We start from the raw sequence: 24,426 nt of genomic DNA, 5'->3' as shown, positions 1-24,426 counted from the left end.
AATATCGATTCATAGGGAGCTCCGTGCGCAGAGAGTAGCGGCGCGTCCAATTATCGGCGAGGCTTTTCGGCTCGAGCGGCTGCAGGCTATGTTTCGGATATCGATTTCGTTCCTGGGATATCACCTGGGATTGGCGCTGGTGATTCGGTAGGATAATTCACCCTCCTTCCTTCCTGTCCTCTCTATCTGTCTCTCTCTTCATCTCTCTCCCTCTGATTGTCTCGCGGATAACGCGCTAAGCTCCTGTGCCGCGCTTATGGATATTTGACATTGATTCCGATTTCGCGGCCGGAAATGGATTAGTTTGTCTGCGTGCACGCGAGAGAAACAGATACGAAATTGCGTCTGCCTCCTCTGAACTTGAGGGAGAGATTGGCGAATACCGTACATGTATCAACCGAATCCCCGCCGCGTTCGGCGCACACGCCAACTTCGTCAAATATTTACCAGTTGCAAAGTACAAAGTTTACGCTTCACCTGTTACGGCACGCGCGCACGTTTTCATGCATCGCCACGCGAGCACGTTTACAACAACGGCATAACCATTTTGTTAATGTGTATTCGGTCGTCTTGATATTTTTTTTACATCGAACAGGAAACTATGGCCCAATTGTTACGGGGAGAAGTTTGTTTAATATTGAGGACGGGTTTTTACCACACATTCGTTACACGTGTTTTTCAATATTTTACGGAAAGATTGAATATTTCATTATTGTGCGCGTGATGGTATAAATACACGCTCTTACTCATTATATTATTTGCCATGTTGTAAAATATTGCAAATTAGATTTATTGTGTTCAAACTGGAAAGTCGTTTTTATCATAGTCCAATTCTCAAATAACTTTACTAGATAAAGATCGAAATTTGAACTTTAATAATTCTGTAATCAGTACATGATATATGTCTTTGTGTTTGTTTGTATTATAAAAATTCCCATGAGCATTTCTGACTTCATTAAATGCTAATTATGATATGCCATGAAATAACAATTATGAAATTTACTGCAAAATCAGAATTATCATGGCAATATACATATATTTATTTATTTATATACATATATTAAAATGATATTATTAAGGTTAGTAACAGGAAAGATAAAAAAGTTATAAGTTTCAGCTCAGACATTCTCTTCGGAAGGATATTGTAATTAAGTCGAAATATAATAATTAAACGTTTTCTCGATCAATAGTATCGATTTACACTCATTTCCATTGACTTCTTAAATTATTATAATTTGATATATATTTTAGAATGAAATAAATATTTTAGATGACTATCCGAGTTTAAACAAATTCGAAAAATTTAATTAAATTTAAATATTTGAATATTAATAACGTCGAATTTTATATGCATATATATATGTATATATAAGAAAATAGTTATACAGGGTGTCTCAGTTATCTTCCGTCTCTTTTAAAGACAGATTTCTGGGATCATTTGAAGACGATTTTTCCTCAGCGAAAATGTCAATGAAGGCCATCATTTTTTGCATGTTCCCGATTTTTGTCATCATATATCTTTGCAATTAAGTCTTAAATTAAAACTCAACTAAAGTAAACTCTATTTAAAATTAATCGAAGAATGTGGTTTTGTTAATAATTTATTTCTACAAAGCTTAGTTTATGAAAAATCCTCTATTTCCAATCACTTATAATTCGAAAAATTATTAGTGCCTCGACATTTTCGTTGAGGAAAAATCGTCTTCAGATGATCCCAGGAATCTGTCTTTGAAAGATGACGGAACATAACTAGGACACCATGTATATAAAACTCCAAATAATTATATGTAAAATAAAATAGAATAAAAGATTATTTTGAAAATAATATGCCTAGACAGTTACCGTTTGCAATAATGAGTTTCTTTATTCGCTTATCTGCATTTCGACTTCGTCAGTATATTATGCATGAAGCATCGAGCAAAGAGAATTTATAAAAGGCCGTTGCTAACAAAGGCAATTATTTAAAAGCAATTAAAGCTCGAAATGTTATAGTGGGAACTGTAAGTTACTCGAGTTCTTTGATTACTTTAATTTTGATGATGACTGTTTCAACATATACTAAAAGGGCTTTTTCGAAATATCAAACCACACAGGCAGTTTAGGTGCTACATACAGCAGTGTTAATTATCACTTCTTTGACCGGCATTTCCTTGAAGGTTTTCATACTTTTGCGCAAATAGTGTTACTGACATAGCAGCGTGAAATTAAATCTAAATACTCATATTTACATATACTAATACATGTAAAGGTTTTGCTATTCGGATTACGTTATATTCAAATTAATCTGTGTTGGAGATAGATATCAAACATTTCCAATCAAAAAATTCGGTACAACAATGCTTGAATAATTTTCTTGAAGCTTTGAAGAAAGTAATTTTACAGTTGTGAAAAACTCAAGTTTGTATTAACTTCTGCAAATTCTTAAAAAAGTAGGCTACGCTGCTTATTGCATTGAATTTTTAAATTCTCCTCTTTCTCTCTGTTTCTCTCTCTCTCTTTCTCTTGTAGTTAGATTAGAAAAATCGCAATAAAACATATATGCACATTTAACAGAGTAAATTTCCTACTTTTAGTTTGAACATGCTATGTTTAACTTTATTATAGTTATTTATTCCGAGCAAAACTCAGTATAACGGATATTAATCTCAAACAAGCAATTGCGGCTGCTTGGAAATCGTGTTGCATGTTGCAAATTTAAATAGCCTTAAGTGAGCGTAACATCCTTAACACATTTCCTAAACGGTTGATGATGTATGCTCAGACAGGATGTCCTATTTTCGGCGATTTCCTGCCGCGGTATATGCGGCTGTGAGGTAGAATGACGGAACAGGCGAGCTAGGAAACAAGCGGACGACGATTAACGAACGATTATTAAGGTGGACCCTTATCGCGGTAATTGCACGGAATAAATCCAGGTTGCGGATGAGCGAACGGCTGAACTAAAGGAATGAACGAACGAACGAACGAGCGAACGACCACGACGACGAATACGACGATTCCGTAATTTTCTGGCTGGACGAACGTTCGAATGACGTGTCCTCGGTTTCTCGCATTACTCTATCTGTATTTAGTTATCCAGCCTGATAATCTTTTTAATTAACAAATTAAAAAGATTATCATGCTGGTTAACTAAATACAGATAGAGTAATGCGCTAATTGACGATCAACTTCGTATTCATCACATGTAGAGAAGCAACTGATGGCACTCGGAAATCCGCTTTTTTGTTTTGGCAAACGCGCCAGACGATCTATAAACGTCGGTAATGGCAAAAATACTGTGTGATGAAGGAAGTAGTCGAGAGTGCAGCTAATTTCAAACGTAATTCGATGATTTAGATTGGAACTTATTATAATTTTTCCTTTGATCGAAGAACGCTTTGATTATTATAACATAAAACCAATAACGTGAGTGTAATTTAATTTAATTTTAATCATGTTTTATTAATCTGTTAAATATCCTTAAAAATACATTATTATATAAATGCATTATATATATAAGATTGAATTTCTGTGTATAAAGATATCACAGACATTATTTCTTTCTGTCGCACTGATTCGAAAGATATCTAATTCTTTTGAGTAAAGACTCTTTTTGATCTCGACATCACGTTTTATCAGTGTACCCGATATGCAGGGAGACTTATCCCGACACGTACGCTGATTTAAGGGAATTTATATGAATCGATTCGTAATAAAAGGAGAGGAAGTAAAGTCACGCGCGGCCGTAAACGTCCCTCCGAAAACGGATGTAGGGGATAATAGCGCTGCGGGATCATAATTACTGTTATTACATCTCTGAAGCGAATCGCCATTCTTTATTATCTCGTTCACTATCAATTCTCTCTCGCACCCTTCTGCTTCCTCCTGCCCGTCCCTGAACAGCGCGAACGCGTAACTCCCATGTTTAAATTCATAAAACTGCCAAAGCGTTTTAACTCTTAAGTAAACTAATTCTCTTGAAATGATATTTTCACGCTCTGTTTGGTCGATGAAAACGTGAACAATTTTATTCGCACGGGAGACGCGGATAATTAACACTCATTCGCCTGATTCCCTCTTGTGCGCAGATTACCCTCTATTATTCTCGATATTTTTTTCTTTCTACGCTCCGTGCCCTTTCCCTCTCCCTTTCCTTCTCCCTCGTCCTCTAAACATCTATTTTTCTACCGACGGCGTTTCATTCGCTTCCTGCTGTTGCGCGAACAATAAAAATACCCTGCGTGATAAATAAAATAATTACACACTGTAATTCTTTTGCGCGGTCGACCGGCATTAATCGTCGATCGATTTTGCACGCAGGGAGGCGCGCGAATAGTTGGAGAGGCATACGAAGGCAGGTAGGAAGGAAGGAAGGAAACGAGACACGGTTACCGTCATTTCCGGAACGGATGCCAGAGGCGACCTGCGCCGGCACGCCGATAATTGTTGTTTCTGTTACACCTTCCTGGCTGTCTGGCGGCCACTATATGCATGATGTTTTATTCTCCCTCGCCATCACCATAAAAACACTGTGTGCTTTGTAACTAGAACAATATTAGTTGTATCTGATTGGAAATCGCGCACAATAATTTAAAGCAATCGCTGTAACACTATCGGAATTAGCGTATGACCCGAGATAATTATCTATAATTCACTTGAATCAGTTAGAAGCCTGTCACGTGAAAATAGACGACAAACTAAAATATTAATGGTATACCGAATAGTTGGCTAATGTGCAAATTATTATTAATTCGAACTGATAAAGATACTTATATAAATATCGCGCCGAATTCCATTTTACAACATATGTTGTATTTCACATATAATGGAACATATAATGGAAAATATCACAAAACTAAAGCAAGCTAATTTAAATTAATAAAAATGAATTTAATTAAATAAAAATTCACATACAGCATATAAGAATATTTTTACAATGCAATTGGCTTATTTCTTTTTGTAATGTATAATTGAGTAAACTTCTTCCATAAAATATTACAAACATTTTCAGTCAATTCGCAAATTGTTCTTCATCAAGCGAAAACGTGGCGCTATGTAATCCGAGTATTCAGCGCACGATTCTATCATAAAGCTCGCTCTGGGACCCTACTTCTTTGACTAGAGATAAAATCTCTTCCATCCTTAATTACGTGAATTAATTGCGATGTTACGCGACTTGAAGAATTCTCTTTGCCCGATCCTTCAAAAAGTTAAGCGGCGCACGAATGCGCGAAACCTCGATCCTGTTAGTAATCCAATGCTCAACAATTGAGTACATGACAATTTTCCAAGTGGATTACGATACCGATTATATATTAATTAATTTACAATTTGGGAATGCGGTCTGCAGGCTCATGGAAATGAAAAATGGGATGATCAACTCCCTCGATCCTGTTGCAACGGCTTATCGTAAAATGAAACCTGCGCTTAGTCAGTCCGACAATGCGGGGAACCCCGCATAATCTCCAATTCGAAGCCGATTTCGTGTGTGATTTTGGCAACCGAGTTAATGAAGCAGCGCATTCCTCATTCGCTGTACAAAATAATTCTGTAATAATGAAATGGCAAGAAATTATATATGCTGTATCATAAAATGCGTGTATCATCTAACATAAAATCTGATCATTTCGATTCGCAGATTAACGGCAAATACAGATTGAAATATTAGTGAAAATTGATTTGATAATCTCCCACTCTATTTACGAGAGGGAGATAGGCAAGAAGGAGCGAGTGGAAACCTTAATTGATTAGAACAGAGGAGAGAAAACGAACAACGGAGCTTTTCCACTATGTAGGGTTGCGGCTTATATCGCCACCTTTGTGTCGAATAAACGCCAACCCCACACATCCGCATCTGTAAAATTGGAATCGGTGCTAAAAAGATAAGAGACTCTATTTCCAGGAGGACGCTATCGCAACTCAACGATCTTTAATGCTAACTTCGACGATGCGGTTAACGAGTTTGTAATAATATATATATTCGACGAAAGCCTGCGGCATGTCGAATTAGTTTCAGATGTGACGTGAAACGTAGTTTGATAGCTACAAGACATAACATTCTAGTTTCTAGTTCTGTAATTTTTTTCCTCTTTTTTATAAGAGAGAATCTACAATTATACTTTATATGATGAGAGAGAGAGAGAAAGAAATATAAAATTTTTTTCGAGACACCATCCTTTATTCACTGATAATTTCTACGAGAGCAATCAGCTTTAAAAAATTTTTTTAGTAAATAAACCAACATGAATCGTGTAATAGGTTTTAACGAAACTTTTTTAACGATGATAACGTACTCCCGTATTTTACGTAGTACATCGGCAGAATAACGAGAAGGTGCGTTAACAATGAATTAACTTCGACCGCGAGCCTAGCCAGACCCGCTTGTGAAAGTTAACGAGGTATGCGCAACCGATTCAAATAGCGGACGTAATTCAACGACCGAATTCACACGCAACGTAAATGCGGCAGCGCGCTACGCGTGTTACGAGATTAATATGAAATTAGCGCTAATACGTGAATCTAATCATCCGATTATACGGGCGGCTTCTTCGAAACCGGAATCGAAATCGATTTTCGCGGCGGTCGCGAATCCCCAGTTTGCCCAGTTATCGAGCTCATAAAGTTAACTTTACACGCGTTCACTCGCATGCACGATCAAATTTCTTCTCGCGTAAAATAGCAAGGTGCGCATAACCAGGTTATCGCGGTATACCGTAACGCGTGTGCATAATTTTCACGAAATAATTGACGAGCGTGCACATGTATAATATATATACGAACCCCCGGAAATACGTTTCTTGCGACTTACTATCTCGCTCTATACGAAAAGCTTGCTTTTATACGACGGACGTGCTATCAGAACTTGATTTCGAAAAAGGGCGAGCGCTCGTGAATCAATCATGTAATTTTCTTCTAAAAGCGAAATCGTTAGAATTGTGATCACGTAACGATTTTTCAGAGCGAGAAATAACGAGATCCTCGATAGAACAAAAGCACGTGTAAAATTTGCAAAAATAAAGTGGGAATAGTGAAAAATTTCAGTGACAAGTACATGATTAATCTTCCGTTCGCACACGCTAAAACACGTGGAATCTTCGAGAAAATCACGAACATGCTCGAGAATTGTGTTGGCGTGTGCGCGTGTTTCAAACCGATCGAGCGATTACCGAAGTAATTATTTATCACCACTACAATCGACGGCCGCTGGCGGTACCGCGAAATATCACGCGGGAAAATCTCCGTTATATCGCGCCAACATTGCGACGTAGAGAGCATAGAGAGGAAGAGAAAGAGAGAGAGAGAGAGAGAGAGAGAAAGAGAAGACCAAAATGACTGCGTCTCGTGACCCAGCTGCCTTTCATTCGCTCTGGGCGGGAAGCGATTAATTATGTGCTCCAAGGTGCGCGACTCCGTTGTACTTGGTGACCCAAGTCCGCTTTAAAGTTGAAGCGGGTCAGTTTTAGCGATGTTGAACACGACGTTGAAAACGCTGAACAACGACCGTAAGTGTGAGACGGTAAGTTCGAGGACGTAAGTTTTAACGATCGGTTAAACGCGCGCTATTAAAGTGCATTACACTGCACGATTTGAAGGGCGTTATTTTTTATCTCTGTATATACAATTGGAGAGACGTGGAAAGATTTGCCAATGCGTTATTCGTTATGCACAAATGCATATTGCGAGCAAATAAGAATCAAAATGATGTAAATTGCCAACATTTTATCGTTTGAACATTTTGACTCGTTATAGTATCGAAATAATATATTATATATATATATATATATATATATATATGTATATATATATATATATATATATATATATATTATATACATTTACCAATAATTATACAAATATAATATTGAAAAAATGAAATACTGGTATGCCTGCAAAGCAGAAATAATGAAGTGTTATGATGAATCGATGATGAATTATTAAAAAAATGTAATTATTGAGAAAAAAAGTATTGAGAGGAAATATAATAGTTTTATTATATGCATTTTCTCATAAAACTAAATTTTACAAATTAAATGCAATATACAATTGAAATAATATTCCCTCAGACAATATACATAAAGAGAAACACAGTAATATTACAGTTTAATAATTATTTGTTATTATTAAATAACATGCTCTTCCCCTCGCTTCCCCTCCTCCTCTCTAATCACTAAAATATAATAATTTAATTAATTTTCTATTTCATGTTCATGCTTCGGTCATTTGTAAAGAACTGGTAAATTGTGATTTAACGAATTGAATAATGCGCTTACAGTTGCAAATTCTAATTGTAAATATTGATAAAAGTTAACCGGGAAAATAATGTGCAATGACCCATATTAGATAGTAGATTATGAATGTACAAATATTTTATTTTATTGTTGTTTTTGTTGAATGGATGAATGTTCGCTTATCGACATGTACAGCGGAACGTGACATAAATTGTGACATTTAACTTACGCATACGCATTTTTTTATTTTCCACGTTGTAGCACATCATACATAAATGTCTCGCTTTTCTCGCAAGCACACATGTATGCTACAATCTTTTCCCGCGAATGATAAAACGCTTATTTATTTGTTTATTTTATTCTACGTCTAGTGTCGTGCGATAAAACAAAGCAGTATCTTAACGCCGTATCTATCCGCCTTGTAATCCAATTGAATGAGTACTATAAAGCACATAGATGTATACGCTTTAAAGTATATAGCTATCTAAGTCGTGATATATAAATGCGTAGTAAAATTTAATGTATTATTGCACTCAGGTTTTATCAAATGAGTCGATCCAGTAACAAAACAATTAATCATATTGTCATTATATAATATCCACCGATCTATGTGATATTATATATATTGATAACCTAACATTAAATAAATAAACTAATCATATAACTTGAATATGGAAATTATAACGAATTATAAGTATAAATATAAATCAGAGTTTATAAAAATATATTCGAGATAATAATTATCATAGGTATAAATTATAAATATGTACTTCTTAAAAATATAATTTAATCAATATAAATAATCAATATAAATGATTCACCAGCATCAATATAAATAATCAATATAAATGATTCACCAGCATGATTAGTTATATGATAAAACTGTATTTTCTTATGGAATATATGTCTGAAAAATTACGAATATGTAAATATATTTGTGTGATTATCCTTTTAAGTTTACAAGAGTTAATTAATATATACACCAAAACTCGTGCGAAAGTAAAGTTACTAAATAACACATCTATCGATCGTGTATTTTCGCGAATCGTTCAAAGCTCTCATGTAAAACGAATGATTATGAATATTTGTGTGTGTTATCCGAAGCAAAACGGGAGCTTACGTGACTTTTCTAACCTGATTTTCTGTAGCGATTAACTCGCTTCGTGCCCAGGTTGGCAGAACACGATTTCCACCATGTCGACATGAAGTTTTGCTCGTCAAAGCTGGTTTTTTCTCGTCCCGCGGTTGATCCTTCGTCATAACTTCATCTTGGTTATCGATCTTTATTGAGTCTTCAGATACCGAATGCATCTTGAGGATGAAAGTTGATCAGTTGCTTTTGGTTGCTTTCATTACTAATTAACGTCACAGATTGACACAAACTTCATTTTATATATATATATATATATATATATATATATATATATATATATATAAAATTTTGAGAATGTAACAATGCAACATCATTAATACGTAAAGTTTGAAAACATACGTATATATTTTATAATTAAAACTTCTTTATTATATATAAAATTTCAAAAGAATTTAAAATGCAAGAGCAAAATAAAAAATAGAAGTAAACAGTATAGAGAATGTGTAAAATATACAATTATTTTTAATCATATATAACTCATCAAAATGCAAGCTTTAAAAATACATACATTTCTAAAATACATAGTTGAAAAATTTTTAGAAATCTTTAAAAAATCTCAAAAAATCAGATTCCATATGTCATTAATCGCATTTGTCGCAGGCTAATAATTTTTATCAATAACTAAATCTATGATGGTTATATTTCCAGATAATTGATGGTTATATTTCCAAGACCTCTCACAGTTTATTCGCAATGCAAGTTGTCATGTATGCACAGCGCATCATAGTTGTTGTACTATGTTGACTGATGAATTGAAATTGGTTTGTCAAAGTTTGTTGATAATTTCAGAGTAATATTTCTCGTAGCGAAGAACAAGGAATATACTACATCGAACGATCTTAGATTTCAAATATTGATTATTGACATCAGACTGTCCTCAAAGATTTACGTTATTGAATAACGAAGAAATATTCAATCAGCAAAATTTTTGTTATAAAAAATAATTGCTTATTATGTGATGTAAAAAGGGATTAAATAAATTTCCCAATAGATAATGATATAAACAAACAAAATAAAAAATAGCCTAGTTTCCATATAATAATGTTCTCATGCATAAAACGCTTGATATAATATATTTTTTCAAAATTTACTATTCATTAAATAATATTCTATGTCTTTATTATTGAAGTTATTACAATATTCATTAATATCATATTTCATTGCAATAATTCTGCAATGTTTGCTTTGCAGCTCTTGTTGCATTGTTTTTACGTTGGTTAGTACGGTGAAAATTACAATAAAATGAGAACGATAAATAATATCATACATATATATACACATATATTATATATATATATATATATATATATATATATATATATTAAAATGAAAAAATGGCTTATAAACATTTAAATTAAATAATTTAGATAATAAATATTTTACATGATAAAAATTATAAATTTATTTCACATGAGATGTTTAATATGAAAAATTTGTGTTTTATATATTGTGTTTTATGAACATTTTTATTTGTTCATTATGGTAAAATATTATTACATACATTAAATATATATATATTTAAACATATATCAATTAACATATAATTAAATTATATAAGCAGATATCCAATTATAAGCTATTATATATCGTATCAATAGCAACAATCGATTAGAAACTGTGGCGACAACCACTGGTTCCATCTTAAATTACGTGTTCACATATGCGTACTAGAGAGTACCGACATTCGATATATAATTTCCCTCGATGAAAGAATATTTTTTCAATACCTACAACTAATAATTTAAATTCTCTTTTATAAAATTATTTTTCATAGAAATTTCATAAGAAATAAAAATTGTTTTCCATGTTATTATTTTACCGCATCTTTATTGTACTAATTAAGAATAAAAATATACAATTAGTTTAGTTCATTTCATAAATCAAGAAAAGAAATGTAATGTATATACGAGAAATAGTTAAAAAATTGGTTATATTGCGGAGAAAGATATGGAAACAAGAAATTAAAAGATTCATGAATTCCATCTCAGCAAATTTTTTTCTTTATTCACTTCATATATAATAGACATATTTCATTGTAATAACGTAAACAAGATAATGCTTTTGTATATAAACGCTTTATATTAAATTGTAATTTTATAAAAATTATGGCTATGTAGCCAAATACGGAAGTAGTATGTTGCTTAATCGTAATACAGAATTGCATTTCAAATGATGATGCTTCATCATTAGTCTAAGACAGAAAAAAGTGTACGCATAGTACAGATAGTCAAAGATAAATTTATAGAACATCGATTATCAAATCAATCATCTCAAAACCTACATTTTATATTATTTATTTAATGTTATCTAAAAATCATCTCTCGTTTGAGTGATCGGGCTCTCGTATGACAAAGACATGTCATTTATATAACATCCACATTCAATTCGAATATCTTACATAAAGCGATCGAGATTATCATGGCGAAAAATGTATTTACATATCTCTTACATATGTTACGTTAAAATACTTTCAATTATACAGATTCGAATCACATTAATTTTATTTATATCACGTCCCTTTTTCGCTCTCTTTCGCGCTTCTAGAATATAGCAAACAATTTCTTTGTAGAGCAATCACTTCATATTTCGGGAAACATCCCCGACAATAACGTATAAAATTTACATATTTCAGAAAATTATATTCTGATCGTTCAATGAAAGAAGATAACTAATAAAATATTCAAATATTTTAAAAAATTTATAATAGAAAAGAATTTTTCTTACAGAAATACTAAAACGAAAATACTATACATATTTATAATTTTTTCTTTTATAGACACACACAACTATTACGTTACATAGATAGCTTGTGTGAGTATGCGAAGTTTATTTCTGTGATAAATTAAGATATTTTTGTAATGAGGAAAACGTTGATTTAATGATGAAATCAACGAGAAGAAAATAAAACATTATTATATTAAGAAAATAAAATACTTATAAATAGTTTAGAAAAGCTATATCAAAATTAACAGCTCATCTAGACTAGAGTTCTTTGAAAAAGAACAATTAAAAAAATTTGACTCTATAATAATAACAATTTACATACTTAGCTCACCCAGACTTCTTTGCTGTTACCTACTCTGTAATTCAGTTTGAGGAAAAACATAGCCTCAAGTGTGGTCGATGACAAACTAATCGTTGATGCGAAGTTCACTCCTCGAACGGGCGCTTATTTCCGGCATAATGTGCTATGAGAAAATCGAGAGATCAAATATATCTTATAATTTTCTCTTTTACAAACATACAAACATATTATATTACTGACATAGATATCTTGTGTGAGTACGAAGTTTATTTTCGCAATAAATCAAGGTACTTTTTACAACGAAAAAGAAGCTAATTTAATCATGAAATTCAACGAGGAAAGAATCAGTAAAGTACAAAAGTACAACAGAGATATATCAAAACTCAAATTGTACATATATTAAAAGTTCCTCGACTAGAGTTTCTTTAAAAAAGATTACAATTCCTTCGAAAAATTTGATTCTAATAATAACAATTTACGTTCTTAGCCACTCCCAGCCTCCATTGCTGTTATCTATGATATCTATAATTCGGGTTGGTGAAAAACGTGGCCTTGAGTGTGATCGAGGAGACAGTCGATGATAAATTGATTGTTGATGTGCGATTCTTGTCATAGCAAGATCGTCGTTTATGTCGCCATAACATGTGAAGTATTAACGAAGCTTTGTTGTGATACGAGCGGCGACTCATTCCTTGGGTCGGCGCATATTTTCGGCATAAATGACACTTGAACATTCTTTGTCTTATTGATTTTTGTTGACGAGATCTAGAGATCATTTGAATCTTACCATTAATATCTTGTCTCTTGTTCGGCTCGACGTTTGTCAGATCTTGTAAACCTAACGCAGGTATTAGATTGCACCGAGAATCCCAATGCCATTTTACCTGTCTCGGTTGACTCTGCTTCCTAGATCGCCTCTCGCTCGGCCTTTGCTGATTTTCCTTCTCGTCCTGTCTACACACGGGATCTCGTGAATGGCACGGTTCCGAAAGTCGGACCTCGGCACTATCTGGTAACTGATTTGCGCTCGCCATTATCTGGTAACTATATATAAAATCACTGTTAGACGTGTCGATAATATCATATTTACTACTCCCGTTACTTTGATCGCTCAGACACGATACAAAATCGTTCTTATCATTCTTGAAACCGCAGACGCGACGCGCGTCGAGGTCACGATTGCGTGCCTCACGGTTACCGTTGCCTCGGACGACGTCGTCATCGTCGTCGTCATCGTTGTTGCCGTCGTCGTCGTCGCCATTGATGCCGGCTATGCGACGGTGCGACCGGTTCTCCTCCTCCGTGGGATATGCCATGGTTGCTGCGGTTGCAGGGGACTTTACCATCTCGTGGCTGCAACCACCGCGGCACTGTTCCATAAGTTACGTTCGCGTCATTTTTTCTACCAACGTACGAGCGTTTGTCGTAGCACGACGTAAGAGAAATAAAATTGTGTAACCAGACAAAGATACACATCTAGTAACAACGACGGGGTAAACGTCGTCCGCGCAGCCTACGACACCGAAAGCAAACGAAGCGTGCATATATGGTGACAGAAGTCGAGAGGTCTCGTTTTCAACAAAAAATAATTCAAAAAATGACGCGAGAACGTAACATAAAACAGGAGGAGGAGTGGGTAGTGACAGGCGAGATGACGAATCGTCAGATGCATCGACGGATTACGATCGATATGTTGATTTCGCGACGAAAAAAGATTATCATCAAACTCTTCATGAATCGTCCGTATAATAGCGAATTGATGATCGAAGCCAACGATCGGATGCGAAAAGTTAATAACAGATCTGTAACCCGTCGTCGAGCGCGCCAACATTAGCCGGATGAACGAACATAAAATACAAAACAGTTTGCCGCTTAACGTCATACGGCATTCATTGTACAATTAATGGTAACCAAAGAAAGGAGAAACGCAACAGAATGCGGCAATTAATTGAATAAACAAACGTAAGCCGAGTATCACGTGCAACAGTGGTAAATGTCATGAAGCTTACCCGAGTATGGTGCTCGGTGGTATTACAGTGGTAGCAGGTGCGATTGCTGGAGCTGGTGCTGGAAAAACTGGTGGCCCAGGTGGTGGTCGTCCTCCTCCCACGGGACTATAAATTCAATAATGAGCAATAAATGATCGCGTAAATTATTTGTCAGCGAGAGCGAGAGAACGAAGATCCTCCGAACTTCTGCGAAAAGATTGAGTTTAGAAGTTCGTGAACAGTTTTATCGCACAAAGTTATATGAAATGTGTTTATTCGTATTCAAAAGATTTAATATTTCCTGTTTTATAGGGATAAAACGGAAAAAGAAAAATATCTATATATTTAAATCTCTTTAAAATTAAAATATCTAGATATTTAAATCTAATTTTTTTTTATTTTACTCTATGAATTTGTTTTAGAATATAATAAAGCAAAGACATAAAGCGATACGATTTAAGGCATAACATTTTACTTTACATATATTATGTTAGTTAATTACATCTTAAATTCAAACTGGTGAGTTTTATCGACAGTTTTATATTTTACGATTTTAATTAAAATTCGCTCTTTAGACGTAAATAATTAACCACGATCTGAATCAATATTTTGATACCTTGAATTTATCATATAACGTGAATAGCCATTATTTAGCACTGATTAAACTTGTTAATGATGCTTTTAAACTTTAACTGAATGAAAAAAACTAGGTTTTACTAATTATACAATGCTTTTTGTAAAATATGTAATTATATGTTGTTAAATTAGTCAGTAACAATCAAACATTTCATTTTTGCACGCAATATTATTTTTTTTAATAACAATGCATGTAGATCGAATATTATGAATGTTATCTATTATCAATAATTTAAAATTAGTTTGAAACTAATATGCTCTTAAACCCGCATTAGTCTTTGTCATCGTAAAATTCTCCCAATCTAATATATCTATAGTTTTATCGATTTCAATAACTAATATATTTTCTAGCTAAAAATTATTTCAAGACTTTTATTTTTTTCTATTTTAATTTAGAATGTATAATTTCTAGAATGTATGATAAAATCCCATATTAAAATTAATAAGATTAATATTTATTTTTTCGATTAAAATTGCGGCGGGATTTATCAGACTTTACTAGATAACGTTACTGTAATCTTACTGTAGAGGTTGCGGATGACGATTGCTCGGCGGCGGTGCTGTTTGAGCCGTCGATGTCGACGGTGCACTCGCACTGCTAACGCGATGAACATGCAGCTGATGTATCTGCAATTGCGCCGCGTCTTCGCCAAGAAACGAGCATCTCGAGCATTGCCTCCTATTATGTACCTTGAGCACGTGCGTCGAAAGCCGTTCGGCGCGTGCTGCTTTGTACTCACACAAACTACATGCAAAGGGCTTCGTGTGGGTGTTCAAATGTCGTTTCAAACACCAATTATCAACACCGCTCCATGGACAGTACAAGCAGGAGTACCTTAAAAATTACGAATTACGATTTATAAAAGTGTCATAACAACGCGTACTAATATATTAATCATAGCATATTATTAATTAACTTGATAACTAATAACTTGATAATAGCTAACAGAAATTATCACAGAAATTGGCTTTATACACTAGAGGAAAATTTGATTTTAATCAAAAGAAGAAATATATATATGGAAAGTCACAATCAAGATGTGACAAAAACAAATTGAGAAGAGCACCTTCGTTCCTGCGCGCTTTTGGAACCACCTTTAAGGTGACTTTTGCTATTGCATCCACCATTTTGTACGCGTCTGCCTGTATTGCAATTATTCACGTCGGGTTGCATGATTCCTCCCGGGGCGGGCATGGTCGTTGTTTGATAAATACCAATAGTGCCAGTGCCCGATGTAGCAACATTCGGCTGTAACTGATAACCCTTGTTGCTAGCGAAAGTAGCTTGGCAGTTCATGTGTTGCTGCTGCGGTTGCGGTTGGGTGCTCGCATTGGCCGCCGTTGGCGTTGTCGCTGTGTCCTGTTGCAACGGCTTCGATGCGCTTGTTCCCACCGGTCTTCGTATTTTCGAGACGTCGTAGGTTTGATCGCGATGCATTCTCATGAAATGCTTCTTTACATGGTCGGCGCGATTGAAGGGCTTGAAGCACATGTAGCAGTGAAACGGCTTCTCCTCGCGATGGATGTTCTCGTGTCGCGTGTAGAGATCGCGTCTGTCAGTGCCGTAAGGACAGTATGGACAGGTATATCGTTTACCACTCACGGAGGCTGCGGCCGAAGTAGTCATCGTAGCTGTATTCTGTGATGATAATATACGCTGTTTTATTTTAAACTTAACAATGAACGTAAATTAAAAATAATAAATTAAAAACACATATCTACGTGTGAACAATCATTATCGTCTCTTCAATTTTTTTAAATATTTATATAAATTCGTAATATAATTTTTATTCTATTATTATTGTATATATCAAATCAATGGCATTATTTTTTAAATTATATCAAACAATTATTATAAGTTTAAATAAAACTATTGTAAACGTTTTAATTCTCAAAAATAAATTTAATTTTATATATCTATAAAAGAGAGAGAGAGAGAGAGAGAGAGAGAGAGAGAGAGAGAGAGAGAGAGAGAGAGTTTGAAATATATTTATTTCGAGTACCTGTTGCAGATGCTGCGGCGCGGGAACGGATGGCAGTTCTTGCAGGAGAAAGCTCGAAGTAACTGGCAGTAAAGCCGCAGGTACGGTTTGTGTTTCTTGGGTCCTTCTAGAGGGAGGTGCTGCCCGTTCGGCGCGTTCACGGAGTCTCTCTAAATACATAACCACGTCTTCGATTTTAAGCTCTGTTTGCAGATAATCCTTGCGTGGCGAATGGTGCCTGTTTCTACTGTTATCAGGTAGGATTCTTGAAGAATGAAGTTCCATAAAATGTTCAGCAAGCTCACGCGGACTACCTCCCATAACATCGCCTATGAATATAAATAAATCAATAACGTTAAATTCCGAAATGTATCTTTGTGACAAACTACCTGGCAAAGTTGTAAAATTCTAACAATTATTCAGTAAAGAATCTTATATCCGAACAAAAACAAAGCAAAGCGTAATAAATAACACTTTACAAAGACGAAGAATGGGATCTATTCAAAGAGAAAGTATTGTGAGGAGAAAAAAGAGAAAGGCATCTATTTAAGTAAAAAAAAGAACAATATTACCATTCTCGAAAAATATTAAAATAACTTCATTTTTAGGCGGTAGTTTGATACATGTACCAAAGGATTGTTATTGGTAGAGGCGGAACTTATTCTGGTATATAACATGTATCCTGCTTCATTACTTGGTATAGCATAGTATCAACTAACTGGATAGCAAAACAGTTAGCCTCTACCATAAACTACCAAACGCGCGAAAGTGTTCTGATAGGATTTGATATACTTTGATTGATATTTCAGTCACGCCAAAAATCGTTTTTTGTAAAGCATTAAGTGAAAAAAAGAGGAAAAAATGGTAAAAAAGAAGAAGAATACTAAAATTTTAAAAAATAACATAGAAAAGAGAAAAATAAGAAATTATATCTAATTATATCTAATCTATCTACCAGAAATTATATCTAATCTATCTACCTGAAAAATCGAAAAAATATGCGCGCGTCTATTTATATGTCTGTGCTTATTCCGAAGTGTGAAATATCGTGACTCATATATAGGTCATTCCAGATTATATATCAAATTGCTGATGTACAAATTATTGGAATATTTGACATAATAAAGTTATAAAGGAAAAGATGATTATATACTTTAAATATTTATCCCGTATAAATTTTAAAGAATATATTAATCGATTACGTAGCATGTGACAAAATATATAATTTTGTATTTAAATTGACTTAAAAATTTTCAAGATTTATAGTGCGAATCACTGACGCGATTTCTGAAACATTGTGTATAAGCATTTTATTTTATATTTTTCCGCGTGCGTAATGAACTGAGCCTTGTTATACAATCGTAACAAAGAGATTGTAGTTGTTGGATTCGGAATATTATAAAAATTTCTAATTAAAATATGTATTCATATTGCTTAATAATATGGACAATTACAAATGGTTTCCTGGAAAAATACGAGAACTATGATATATAGCCGTATAACATCATTGTTCAAAACGCTACGATCGGTAATTAGCAAGGGGATTTTTCTCGCTATCTACCCTTACTAATCAACTTATTTTTATCTTGTATCAGTTAAACTTTTTACATCGTTGGATAGAAAATTACTCGACTGTACTCTGAGTGCCCCATCGATCAAGACCTTTAAGCTTATGGAGATTGTAAACAAGTTAGCTTTGCAAAAAAAAATTTTTTAGAAAGGTTTATAGAACGTTATTTTAGACATAACAATATATTCAGATGCATTCGCTGAATATTGTTGCAAAAGTACACATTAAGTGCATATCATAAAGTAAGACTCTTACTTTATGGTGCATATCATGTATATTTGCCATAGACGTATAATACATAGACTTCACGTTTGGCTAGAAAGTTAAACAAATTTTAGAAAGAAACAACATGCGTTTATGGTGTTAGTTTCTCTGTCTATCAATAACAAGAGTGGGGCAAAAATTTAATATGGCCATTGCATTTGACATATGTCTTGATCGATTTCTTTCCCCCACCACGCGTCGTTAGGCAAAGAAGAAATTACCATAAAAAAAAGTTCTCTCTAAAATTTCATGTTGCTGAAACAAAGAGTAGGAAAGCGCGGTCTATATATTATACATCTATGATATTTACCGCATTCGTCACATCGCCATATAACTTTTCCAGCATGATAAGCAGCGATTCGACTACCATCAGTGCCTTTTAGAGGTTCCTCGTCGTACGTCCAGTTTCCATCGTCACTACCGTCTGTACCATTTCCCGTATCTTCATCGTTTTTGTATGAAACTGACGCTTCGAATTCGTTTTGCACGCTCGAAGCTATATAAACGAAATTGTGATAAATAGCATTGAGCTCTTTGCATTCAAAAAAGGTAAAAAATATAAAAGTACATCACTCTTTTATACAACAAAGCGCTCGTTAAACTGTTATATTATATAATATCGATCGAGATATTAATTTAATTTTCAACATTGAGAATGTGAATGCAATTTTAAACATTTAAACAAATTGTTATATAAATGAAATTATCTTGATTGCCTGTGATTCATATAATTAATGTTGAACAATCAATCAAATAATAATATCAAAATTTAATTTTAAATGATAGTTTTAAACGATAAATTGCATTGAGATTTTACACGCGTATAATTGTAACTGCATTCCAATGATGTATGTGTGTCACGTAGGAAAAGATATTTGTTGTAATAATTTATAATTACATAATAATAATATAATATAATTGCTATTATAAATTATAATATTATTGAGATAATTTTATTAATAAATATAATTAGCAATTGATAATTTTGAAATAAATATCCAGCGTAATGTAAAACGCAATAATTTTTATCTTTAATTTATTCTTAAATTTTTTAAGAAACTTTAACTTACTTCTATGATCAGGATCTTCCCCGTAAAGTTTCCTAGTGATTTCCTTAAACATATCTTCATAAGAATCAAGCCTGCCAATTCCGGTGCCACTCCCCTCCATTTTGCAGGCCCTTAATGGTCACTTACACAGAAATAATAAATCTTTTCCTTTTATGTTGTGTCCCCAAGCAATTCGTCTACCTGCGTGTTGAGCCGTCTAAGACCTAAACTTGAAAGAAAAGTTTTCTGTTCTATTTTCGACATAGTTATATATATATTGAGTTAAGAGTTTATATATGTTAAAAGTTCCTTATAAGTTTGTGATCCCAGAAACATCATGTATTTGCATGAATGCTTATTTCAAAATAAAAGCAACAAAAATTATTAATAATATTAATACCATGTATTATATCATATACATAGTATTATGAAATTTTAAGATTACAGAGTTAACAGATCTTACTAATTAATAAATGCAATCGTCAATAAAATATATTATAATTTTATATTTATAATTATTTTTTTATTCTTATTTACGATCAGCGTTATACGCGTTTAATCAATCGACTAAATGAAAATACGATAATGTAAAAGTTTTGCTCTATCGACGATATAACTGTGTGAGTGTATTCCCTTGTGCGTGCTTATACCACAACAAATAGAGAATAAATGCGTTCAAATTCTCAGAGGTGTATTTCGTAAAATGTAAACGTATGGGATAAACATAGCGGAGAATGAGAATAGTGTGCAAAAGTTCATAACAGACACGCTAACGACTTTTCTGGGACACTATGAGATTAGATTTGAAATAGAGCGAGAGAGAGAGAGAGAAAGAGAGAGAGAGAGGGAGAGAGAGAGAGAGAGAGAGAGAGAGAGACAAACAGACAGACAGAGACAGAGACAAAGAAAAGGAGGGAGGAATGGAGGGAGATTTAGACAATGTGAGGGTGAGTCATGTTATCTAAATGGACAGTCTCTCTCCAACGAAAAAAAGAAAAATATTGTAAGTTGAATGATTTCTAATTTCCTGTCACGCGCGCAAATTATTATTTTCCTATATGCACAATAATACACTTTTAAAATGTGCAATTGCATATTTTAAATATCTTTAATTTATGTATTTTCATATGTCTTTATATCTTAATCAATTTCATATTGTGGAAATAATATATATACAGGTAAGTCACTTAAGACCAGCCACCCGAATAACTCCTACAATTTTAATGATAGGAAAAAATGTTTAAAGTAAGCCTTCACTCGGGAAAAAATGTTTCCGATAACATGACGTCCCCCTCGATAACAAATAACTTTTACTTCAAACATTTTTTCTTATCATTAAAATTGTAGGAGTTATTCGGCGATTTTAAGTGACTTACTCTGTAAGAAAAAATGTTTGAAGTAAAATATCATTTATTATCGAGGTGTTATGGGAACATTTTTTTCCCGGGTGAAGGCTTACTTCAAACATTATATATATAATTTTTTCAGAGTAAAAGATATTTTGTTTAAAGGACTTTCTCTTCTCCTGTGCTATATTTTTCTACTTATTTAAAGTCATGCGACACATTTAAGCTATATATAAATATACAAGCAAAATTAATTTGTAACTTTTCACGGAGATAGTGAAAATGGATTTTTAATTAAATTATTAAGTTTTTTAAATTTTGAAAATAATTTCTCATTATATGATTATCCCTCGGAAATTATGTTTTTACTTTTCCTTTTATTTTTAACATTATTCTTGTTATTTTGTTAAAATTTAATTTAATCACAATAAGAATTGTTTAAAAAGAAATTTTTCCATACAAAAGAATTGTTAAAAGGAAATTCTTCAATGCATATTCTTTGTGTTCCAAGTTTTATTCTTGAAAACTGCCTTCTGCAGAGAGTTTTGTTTTCTCATGTGTTTTCTTTTAGATTTATTATAAACATCTGTCTATTGATTTTTACCTATTCTATATATCGTCTGCCTTGCTTTTGAATTCCGATTGATTTCGATCGAATGATGCATGCACAAGAATTTGGCACCGCGTTCTGCAGGGGTGGTGACAGCATCCGGAATGAGGAAGGAACGAGCATGTATTGATCGTCACGATTGCCGCTCGAGTAGCTGGGAGGGGAAACGAACAACCCTCTACTGGCAACCCCGCAACATGTGTGCGTGCACATAAACCAAGTCGGTGTACATAGATATGGAGGGGAAAGCAAGAAGGTTGAATGCATGGAAGGGGTTACTGTAAAGAATAAATCAATATTCCCCTCTACCGTCGGTCGAGAGCACGTCCCCTAGAAACGACAGATGGTGGCGCGTAGAGGGTACCTAAACCATACCGATGGAACTTTATGTTTCTGCGCCGGTTGAGAACCCCTGCGTCATAGTATAGAGGAAAAGAGTAGGAAAGTTCGGTGAGGAGAAGAGAAGGAGAAGGAGGAGAGGGAGAGATGACACGACGGCGAGAACACGATCGTTCGGCATAAAGGCAGAGACGCAGTCCTGATGAGAAAGAGAGAGAGAGAGAGAGAGAGAGAGAGAGAGAGAGAGAGAGAGAGAGAGAGAGAGAGAGAGAGAGAGAGAGAGAGAGAGAGTACGAGACAGATGGATGAGTAGATGGACGGAGAAAGAAAAAGAGAGCGGGCGAATGAGAATGATCGGGAAGCGAAGGAGAAAAAGAGAGAGAAGACACGCGTGCAATCCGCCATTCAAATTCATCCGGAAATTATTGCCGGCTAACCAAGGACGCCAGGCAGATCTTCTCCGCGCTCGCGCGTGTGTACTCGCATAAATACATGCGCGATCGCACACGCGCGCGCACATGGCCATCCATCCGGCCGAGAAAGATCCCTTCCTTTCCGCTTCGTTCTCTCCTCTCCGCTTCTACGGAAGCGGCGCGCGGCTAAACCGTCGTCGCCAGCCATCATCGCAACAGCCGTCTTGGTCCCGTCGTTGTCGTGTATGCGCGCACGCACATGGTGAAAAAAAAAGCCATCAGCCACTCGCATCATAATCATTCGCGCATACGATATTGCGGAGAAGCGCGCGAACACAGGCCGTCCTCGCGCACACGCGCGTTCCCCGCGCTGAGAGATGTTCTCCCAGTGCGGAATACACGCCGTCTCCTCTCTCTTTCTCTCTCTCTCTCTCTCTTTTTCTTTCTATCCGTCGCACGGGTGCGCGTCGAACAGCGACGAACACACGGACGTCGCAGATACAGCCGCGCCGCGCGCACTTCTCGATAGGTATTCGCGTGCGGCCTATTCGCGATACACACAATACGGCGGCCGCGGCGGCCTCTCCTCTCGCTCTCGTTTGCGAGCGGCCCGGCATCATTCAGAATCGTTCTCTCGCATTCGGTTCCTCGCTCTATCCGCTCGCTCTACTTCTCCATATCCCTTCTCACCGTCCTACTTTACACTTTCTCCCGATCGTTCGTTCTCGACGCGCAACACAGTGGAAGAAGTGGAGCAACACGCATCTCGAGAGGAACGTATCCTCGGCGAAGAGAAGACACCGTGCTGTGGCTGATGCTGCACTGATACTGATGATGAACACCCGAATACACGACGAACGGCGACCGACACAGGGGCACACGAAACACTCGGAGATTCACGGATATACGTCTTGAGCACAGGAAATTGGTGGATCTTATGATTTACTTACGTTCTCTTTCCGGTGGTGAAGACGAAATGGATGGAAATCGTTGTTCGAGAAAACGTTATGCTGGTTCGGTTGCAGGTTGTTTCCTCGACGGCAGTCGGGTGGCGAGTGGGTGGGCAGGCGGGGTGGCAGGCGGATAGAAGTGGGTGGCTTGAGCGGGTTGGGAGCAGCGGCGTGTGGGTGGTGGGAGTGGGGTGAGGGAACCCAATACCACCCTCCTCGCCCATTCAATCCTCTGGTATTAGGGGGAGCAGTCGAGCCTGTTCCCAACTGCCTTCCCTCCCACTATACATCCAACAGCTCACTACACACTAACAGCTGGCGACGATAGACCCATATGTATAGACGTGTGCGTATAGACTCTGTCTCGCACGTATACACCCACCACACGCACACACGTATTCCCTGTCGAGCCTCCCTGCACGTCTATCTCTCTACACGTGTTCACTACGCAGTCGAGCACTCCAGGGGCGAATTAGGCAGTAAGAGAGAGAGAGAGAGAGTTGAAAGAGACGGTGGGAGATCCGGGAAGACCTTCCAGATCCCTTTTCGGGGAACCTTTAGAAAGGTTTAGAAATTTTAGCCTGCTATAAGTCTTAGAAAATATTGCTGTAACGTTTTTTCTCGTTCTTCTTTTATTTCTCAAACTGTACAACGTTTTAAAAAGAGAATGCGAGCGCACATACTAAGAAATAGTTAGCAAAAAATCTTTAAAGAGATAAAATAGGAAACAAGAAAACAGTGGATAATTCAGATTTATTTTCCATGCTTTCTTCTTTTATATTTATCTCATAAATTTTCTCCGAAATCAGTTTATTGTTAGAAGAAATGCTTGTTTTTAATACAGACATTAACAAATCGATCGTTAGGCCTGAACTTATAGACTACATTGCTGAT

General features: G+C 35.2%; 1 protein-coding gene across 11 annotated transcripts; it reads right to left on the bottom strand.

Moving 5' to 3' along the window:
- Window positions 1-12,315: 12,315 nt before the first annotated feature.
- On the bottom strand, window positions 12,316-23,765 carry LOC105253401 (myc-associated zinc finger protein). Of its 11 annotated transcripts, none has more exons than XM_025406000.1 (9): window positions 22,607-23,031; window positions 19,896-20,098; window positions 19,136-19,321; window positions 17,013-17,320; window positions 16,077-16,648; window positions 15,533-15,844; window positions 14,395-14,499; window positions 13,270-13,738; window positions 12,316-12,548 (listed from the first exon to the last, which is right to left on the bottom strand). In XM_025406000.1, exons 2-9 carry the CDS (start codon window positions 19,993-19,995, stop codon window positions 12,492-12,494), a joined length of 2,109 nt encoding a protein of 702 aa, XP_025261785.1. In that variant the 5' UTR covers window positions 19,996-20,098; window positions 22,607-23,031; the 3' UTR covers window positions 12,316-12,491. The 11 variants fall into 11 exon arrangements, with proteins under 11 accessions (XP_025261785.1, XP_025261783.1, XP_025261782.1 ...); XM_025405998.1 differs by having other exon boundaries at window positions 12,317-12,548; window positions 13,173-13,738; XM_025405997.1 differs by having other exon boundaries at window positions 12,384-13,150.
- Window positions 23,766-24,426: the final 661 nt, after the last annotated feature.

This window comes from Camponotus floridanus, unplaced genomic scaffold (assembly GCF_003227725.1).
Source record: "Camponotus floridanus strain SB8 unplaced genomic scaffold, Cflo_v7.5 scaffold13, whole genome shotgun sequence".
NCBI lineage: Eukaryota > Metazoa > Arthropoda > Insecta > Hymenoptera > Formicidae > Camponotus > Camponotus floridanus.
The sequence above is the reverse complement of the archived record's forward strand: the minus strand, read 5'-3'. Positions and strand labels throughout refer to the sequence as shown.

Excerpts from the sequence above, each read along its gene's own strand:
- LOC105253401 (XM_020028150.2), bottom strand. The coding sequence starts at position 19,995 with ATGGAGGGGAGTGGCACCGGAATTGGCAGGCTTGATTCTTATGAAGAT. Across the intron at positions 15,845-16,076 it reads AAAAGCGCGCAGGAACGAAG|GTACTCCTGCTTGTACTGTC; the intron begins GTGCTCTTCTCA and ends GTAATTTTTAAG. Across the intron at positions 13,739-14,394 it reads CCACCGAGCACCATACTCGG|CCACGAGATGGTAAAGTCCC; the intron begins GTAAGCTTCATG and ends CGGTGGTTGCAG.